The sequence below is a fragment of the Octodon degus genome, unplaced genomic scaffold (genome assembly GCF_000260255.1).
Source record: "Octodon degus isolate 3935 unplaced genomic scaffold, OctDeg1.0 scaffold00137, whole genome shotgun sequence".
Lineage (NCBI taxonomy): Eukaryota > Metazoa > Chordata > Mammalia > Rodentia > Octodontidae > Octodon > Octodon degus.
Window position 1 is genome coordinate 6,237,084 of NW_004524713.1, and position 7,806 is coordinate 6,244,889.

General features: G+C 45.2%; 1 protein-coding gene across 1 annotated transcript in view; it reads right to left on the reverse strand.

Moving 5' to 3' along the window:
• Positions 1-1,834, reverse strand: part of Stom (stomatin) — a 30,851-nt gene extending 29,017 nt beyond the window's left edge. Inside the window, exon 1 of the mRNA XM_004641485.2 lies at positions 1,665-1,834. Within this exon, the coding sequence (XP_004641542.1) occupies positions 1,665-1,722 (58 nt within the window). The 5' untranslated portion in view covers positions 1,723-1,834. The remainder of the gene's footprint in view (positions 1-1,664) is intronic.
• Positions 1,835-7,806: the final 5,972 nt, after the last annotated feature.

The window sequence follows — 7,806 nt, forward strand, 5'->3', positions numbered from 1 at the left end:
TTTGAGAAGAGAAAGAGCATTCATTTTCACTAGCTTCTTGAAAGATTTCTGTCTTTGAAAAAAAGATGAAGTGTAGACTCTCAAAAAAGAATTTGGAAGTTACAAAACTAGTCTGTGGTGATGAAAACATTTAAGTACAAAGATCATATTTATTCCCAAAGACTCCAGACCAATTTTACACAGCAGTTTCCCAGTAGGAGGTCAGGGTATGGAGCAAGGGAATTTCATTTTTTTTTTTTAATTTACGAAAAGACAACTATTAAAGAAACAGTTATTACAATTTTTCTTCCTGTTCAAATTTTCTTATCAGCTTCAGAAGACTGTGAAGATTCAATAAATGTCTGTAAAATAGTTGGTGGCAAGTCTGGCCTACATTTAGTGTTCTTTTTGTTATTACTATCCCCATTGACTTCTTGCTTTTACACTCCTAATTTGGGGAGGCACTCTCGGAGGGTTGTAGTGGAGAAAGAGAAGGACATATACATATTGGTATGCATATTTATCAAGGAAGACTCATTGCTGGCCCCACCCCCAAATATATATAAAACATATAAATATAAGTGTAAAACAAATAAATATATTTATATGTTTTCCATATACTTATTTTTTCATTGCTGGGGATTGAACCCACCAAAGGGCCACACACATGCTAGACAACCAAGCACTCAACAACCACTAAATTACATCCCCAGCCCTTTATATCTCTTTTGGGAAGCTCAAGGACACAAATCTCAAACAAATAACTAGAATACAGGAGTCCAAATAAGACCACTATGAGGGAAAAGCCCATCAGCACCCCCCATTAGTTTCACTATGCTATATTGTCTCAAATTCCATCCTTAGAAAAAATTCTTTTGGAACGCTAAGAGCTCCTAGGAGGACAGCAAATATTCTCAAGGGGTGGATCACCTCTCTTCCCCCACCCCAAGGAGTTAGCCAATGAAACCTCAAGATGGTACTTTCTCAAGGACACTAGTTTCTTCACTGTGGCTCAAGACTGAGAAGGTCCCAGTGGGGTGGTAATGGTAGGGAAACTCAGAGGTTCTCCCAGGGACAAAAGACCCACAGGAGAGTTCCCTAAGACAAAGCAGAAGAGGAAGGATTGGGCATAAAGGCGGAAAATGCCCAAGACAGACTTCCTTCCTGGAGCCTTGCATCAGGCTCCCTAGTTGGGGATGATAGTAGGGGGTAGGGCCCTTTCCAGGTTCGAGCAGGGGCCTCACCCTGGGGATGCAGAGGTTGACTGAAGGAGATGGCCTCCGAGGAGGTGAGAAGGGTAGGAAGGGGAGTGGGTGAGGGGGGAAGACAGGGCTCAGCCTGCAGCTTTCGCTGGCTGCCAAGTACTTCTGCGTTTCCTCACCCTCGTGGATTCCACGAGATAAGGAAGCTCTGGCACCCGGCCGGGCATCTGTGATGCAGGATCAGGCCAGCCCTTGCACGCTTCTGAGTGCAAGGGCCATGCCACTGTGTGACCTGACCGGCAGTTCCCTCTGCACCCCTGAACTCCGAGGGCGTGACCCGCAGTCTGTGAAACAAGGTTTGAGAAGAGGACCGCTCTGGGAAGCCCAAAGGAGCGAAGACACCAACGGTCACCCCGCAGTTCCCAAAGGAGGGTAAAGCGACAGCGGGCCACACTGGGGCCTCGCCAAGGGCACGAGGCTCACCCTTGAGGGAGTCGGGCAGCCGCCGGGCTTGGGTGTCGTCTGTGTGCCGCTTCTCCATGCTGTGCGAGCCGGAGTCCCGCTCTTCTGCCGCTGGCGCTGGCTGTCGCTGAAGCCGAATCCTGGGGAATGTAGGAGTATGCTAGCCGACTTGCAGCTGGAGAGCCTAGCTGCAGCCCCGCCCCACCCCAGGCCACGCCCTCAGGGCCCAACCAATAGGCGCCCAGCATCGAGGAAGCCTCGCCGTTGGCCCCGCCCCCGAGGGCAACCTTGTCTGGGGCTCTGGTGGCGGCCGAGGGGCGTGGCTTGAGCTGCACAGCGCGGGAGAACTGGGTCTGGAGTCTGTGGCGCGCTACAATCTAGGCGCGCAGGGCCCCAAACTGAGGGTGACGGGGTGGGGCCGGGTGGGACGGTCTGAATAAAAAGAGCAAGTAAGAGAAAGGCCATTAGAGTGAGGCTTCTACCTCTGGTGGAGGAATAGGGGGTGGATTCATGACCTTGTGGGGTCCGAGGTGAGAGCAGGGTGCTGGACTTGACCCTGGTGAAGAGGATCCAATCATCTGCGCGGCGCGAGAGGGGAGGCGGTCAACGGACCATCTTTCAGCCAAAATGAAAAAAATTCTAGTAAGATGTATTTATGTGCGAGATGTATTAAGCCCCAAAAGGAGCACCTGGCCTGTGGTGGAGGTGTGCTCACTTTTGGGGTGCAGGGAGCAGGCCTTGGTTATGTTAATCTCTCCGGGGGGGGGGGGGGGGAAGGGGGGGGGGGGGGGCGGCCCGAGGGGGTGGGAGCGGGTGTTTCACACGCTGAAGTCCATGGCCATTAGCATGCGGGCTGCTCCAGAGAGCTTGGAGCTTTTCTTTTCTCTTCCATGTTAATCTCTCGGGGGGGGGGGGGGCGGCACCTGCAAATAGGCCAGAGCTGTATTGTACCTCTCCAGGGGCGCTGCGAAGAAAATAGCAGAGGTGGTCCACTTTGGTTAGGGGACCAGGGAAGAGGGAGTCCATAAAGAGATGGCTTGAGACGCTGCCTGGAAGAGAAAAAGCCAACCTAGGCTAGGGCAACCAGAGGGGCAGGAGGGCTGCAAGCCTAGGCGAGGGGAAAGCCAACCCAAAACTGTCCCAGCCTCCAGCCTTCTTGGCTGAGGATGACTGAAAAGCACACTTTTTTTTTTTTTTTAATTTTTAAAAATTGTATTTGGTATAGGGTCTCACTACGCAGCTCAGACTCATAGTGATCCTCCTGTTTTCAGTCTCTCAGTCCACTCTGATAAGGATGATCATTGCTTGACAGGATAGGCAGGCTCTGTCTAGAGATTGATAGAAGCCTGGTTCAGGCTCTGAAGAGGACTTCAAACACGAGCAAAGAAACGTTTATATTCCTAAGAGTGTTGTACAACTCAGTGGGTCATGTTTATTTGCCCTCTGAAGAAGACAAAGAGGAGAATACAGTATTTTAATGATCCCTCCTGTCAAAAATCATTCTAGAAAGTCCATGGCTTCGTATTTTCCATTCTAACCAGAAGGAGCCCTAGAGGCCTGAACTCCCTGTTTATGCTGTGGTTCCCAGGAAGAGAGGAACAGGTGCCCCAGAAACTAAACTCTATTAGAAGACTTCATTGCAAACTGCACACTGCAAAAAAGTGTTAGGCTTCATTTTTGCTGGAAAAGAAAATAATATTTCCAACTGAATTTAATGTCTGCATTCCTCCCTGCTACATTAGCTCAAGTCTCAAGGCAGTCCCAACAGCGTCACTTCTGAACCTCTCCCTCTGGGGCAAAGATTCTAGTAAACACTTACAGGCACTGGTTTTGGATTGCGTCAGTTCTAGAGGTAATTCCAGGCCCAAGTTAAATACTGATTGATGATGATAGTGATGACATTAAGATGTGGAGATGGGGGTTGAAAGGATGCACCATGAATCCATAATTGAATAAATCAGAAGGGAATTCAATTAGTTTTTTTTTTTTTCCCATGCCCCAAAGAAATGCTTCCTTAAGAGCAACAGGAAGGGCTTTCACAATTGTTTCTTTAAAACCCTAAGCCAGGCCTTTTGTGGCGCCTCGAATGAAATCTGCTAATCAGATACCTTGTGGGAATAACAAGAGCAAGTTATAAATTTGTACCATTCTGCTCAGGATGGGATTAATAAATGTGATCTGTTTCTTTACATGGATTGATTTGCATTTGTTGTCCTGTCAGGTAGCTCTTTCTCAAACTGGCTTGCCAGCTAGGATATTACTGTTGCCTGCCTCTCTTTCTGGAGTTAGATTTTGCATTCTCATCTTGAGAAAAGAATTGAATGAAATGAGCAAAAAGCGATGACAAAATGTATTTGGAAAAGTGAAAGTGATGGGTAAGAGAGGAACAGGCTCTGTAGAGCAAGCTTTGGCTGCATAGAAAAGAAGAAAGTAAGACAAAGGAAAAAATAAAACACCCTACAGGAGGCAGAACAGGCTATCCTGATGAAAGCCAGAATAGCAAGCCCTTCTTGGCATCTGTGTTTCTTTTGTTATTATTTATTTAATATATTTGGCACAGGGTCTGCAGGGTCTCACTATGTAGATTGGACCCAGTGATTCTCCTGTTTCCAGCCTCCCAAGTGCTGGGATTACAGGCATGCACCATCACACCCAGTCTCAATCGTCATCTCAGTGCGCCCCCAGGGGTGGAACTGGCACGGCATGCCAGGAATCGAACCCCAGTCACTGCACTCTGCCTAAGCAGGAGCTTTAGTCTGCTGAGCTATCTGGCCAGCTTTTTTTTTTTTTTTTAATTTGTCTTTTTGAGACAGGGTGTCACTATACAGTTTGATCTGGCCTTGTGTTCACTTTGTAGCCCAGGCTGGTCTCAAACTCACAAAGGTCATCCTGCCTCAGCTTCGCAAGTGCTAGGATTACAGGCATGTGCCACCATGCCCAGCAATGTGTGTCCTCCTGTATTGTCCAAATCTTGAGGAAACCTGCAAAAATTCTACATACAAGTCCCAAAAGACAGTGCTGGGACCCATGGCTCAGGCTGACCATCCACATCTAAGCCATCCTATTGAAGACCTGCTGTAGTTCTCCCTAGAAACCTACAGGAAAGGCTTTGAGAACTGTTTCATCTGTGTTCCAGGTTTTCTGATTAACTTTCCCGCCCAGCTTTGCCACACCCTGGCCTCTTATGTCATTCCAGTAAAATTTTTGACTTGTCTCACTTTGAATCATCACAAGAGTTGCACCAGAATGTTTTATGTATTGAGGTGTGGCAACAGCCTGGTTACACCACAATACCTGCTAAGATACGGGAATTCAAGTTGTCAGTCTTAGGAAAATGTCACATTACTGTAACATTGGTGCCATTTAATAGAGTTATCTAAGGGAAGAATCTTATTAATCTGTTTTACTTATAAATTCACTCAGCAAATAGTTATTGAACATGTACTATGTGCTGGGCATCATACTAAGTATTTGGGATACATCAGTGAACAAAAAAAGCCCAGGCCCTTTCCACGTGTATTAGTTTTCTAGGGCTTCTGTAACAAAGTACCACAAACTTGGTGACTTAAACAAGAGAAATTTGTCTTTCCTGTACTTTCTTATACTTCTAGAAGTCCAAGACAATGTGGATTGGTTAGTAGGTTGGTTGGTTTTGTCTTTTTTTTAATATATGTATTTAGTACAGAGTCTACAGAGTCTCACTACAAATTGTAGTGATCCTCATTTTCAGCTTCCAAAGCGCTGGGATTACAGGGGTGTGCCACCATGCCCAGTCTCAGTCACTATCTTAGTGCATCCAAGATACCTGGGAGGGAACCCCCTGTGCCTGTCTGAGCAAGCGCTTTAGTCCACTGAGCTATCTAGCCGACCCTTGGTTTTGTGTTTTTGAGACAGGGTTTCACTATACAGTTCAAGCTAGCCTTGAACTCACTATGTAGCCCAGGCTGGCCTTGGATTGATGAAGATCCTTCTGCCTCCCCCTCCCAAATGCTAGTATTATAGGTGTACACCACCATGCCTGGGTAAATGTCGTCTTCTTATGAAGACAGTTGCTACAGGGTGTGGTGGCACATCTGTATAAACCAGTACTGTGGTCCTTTTATATCTGGTTGTAAACCCCCACCCTCACAACTTTACACTGGACACAGATTCTAGCCTCAGCCTGTTGCTTTTCTTAGATCTTAAAAATGCTTTCTTTTGTGTTCGCACAGTACCTGAGAGTCAGAACCTCTGCCTTAAAAATCCACTAACAGGAGTGGGACTATTGACTGGACAGTCCTTCCCAAGGGGTTTTAAGATAGTCCCCACTTCTTCCAGCCTAGCACTGGCAAGAGACATGTTAAAATGGAAGAAAGAGGGCATTCTACTCTGTAGATGATCTGATGCTCTTCTGGGGTACAAATAGCCCCGGAGATGAGTCCCTCCTTAACTCTCTAGCCTCCTGAGGTTATGAAGTACCTTGGCAGAAGGCCCAAATTAGCTGGTTCCAGGTTACCTATTTAGAGTTGCTTATTTATCAGGGCCCAAGGGCACTAAATTCAGAGAAAACCCAACCCATTCTGGCCTTCCCTTTGCCAAAATGTATCACACAGCTGAAAGCCTTTCTGCAGGTGAGTGGGTTTTGCAGAATTGGATTCCAGGATGTGCTTAGAAAAAGGCCAGATTCCCCTTATCAACATCTTACCCAGTCCTTAGACTTCCTAACAGCAGCACAGAGAACACAGCTAGGCTGAACTACGTAACAGCAAAACAGACAGAACAAAGACATCCTAACGACAACCTCACTTAACTCAGTTACATCTTTATAGCGCTTTTCTACAAATAAAGTTACAAGCTGAGCACTAGGATTTCAGCAAATAAATTTTGGGCAAGTAGTTCACTCCATATTATTACATAAGACTACTTCTAAACTCTGTCTTTAGGGTTTTCTTTTGCATTGTTGGGGATTAAAACAGACCCCATATCTTTGTCTTGCCTGCTTTCTCCTTTGCAGTATACAAAGACATCTGTATTTACCTGAAGATTGTGTTCTGTTAACGTGATCACCTTTCTGGGCTTGATTTACTTTTAAGTAGTACTACAAGGAAAGCTGATGGTTAGGAAGGATTACTTAGAATGTTGCTCCACCTAGTGTCAACTGTATTCTACTACTTTTGTCAAAGCGATAAAGGGGAATAAAAGGGAACTGTGTCGGAGATGGTTTTTCTGTTCAGCAGTTGGGTTTTATTTACACAGCACTAAGAATTCATGATAAAAAAAATTATTTCAAATCCTGTATGAGGAAGGAAATAGGAACCTATATAATGGCTTTATTTAATTATTTATATTTTGGGGGAGAAGGCCTCACTATGTATTTCAGGCTGGCCTTTACCGCCTGTGTAGTCCAGGCTGATCTTGAATGCACAGTAATCCACCTGCCTAAATTTCTCTGGGACTATGGGTGTGTGCCATGGTGACTGGTTTAATGACATTATTTTTTAAAATTTGAGTAATATAGTTACATCATTTACTATTACCACCAGTTACTATTTATTTTTATCCCAGAGGAGACTGAGATAACTGGGTTTTTGTCACTTGTCCAAGATCTCACAGATTATAAAGTGGCAGAAGTATTTTTGCCTCCAATCTGTGTACCTCCTGAGCTTGAGCTCTTAATCATTCTGAATACATAAAAAGCAAAAAGACACAAGCTTGTCAGAATGTGTTCCTCAGCTATGAAAACATCGAAGCATATATCTAAGTGGGCATTCAAGTTTGCCTTCATTTTTTGTATATACTTTCTTTTATACTTCAGTGATACGTTATTGCTCCTTGTTTTTATTGTTGGTCTAATGTATCAAAATGTTTGTCCACTTAGATGTTGAATTTATAAAGATTATGATAGCTAAATTAGATAGAAATTAATATACAGTCCAAAAGGGATTGGGCCCTCAAAGAAGCCGACACACAAAATGTACAAATACCAGAATTGTGGCTGAAGGCAAATCTGAAGAAAACCAAGCCTTAGGATGGAGATGCAACAGCTGGGCCTGCAAGATAAAAAGCAACTTGAGATTATACTGTAATTAATACCACCTGTTCCAGTAGACCAGCTAGGCCTCAGGAGCGTAGGTAGGTGACCAGAACATCTGGATCCATCCTTGTAGGGAGCTGCGTGTAGCCG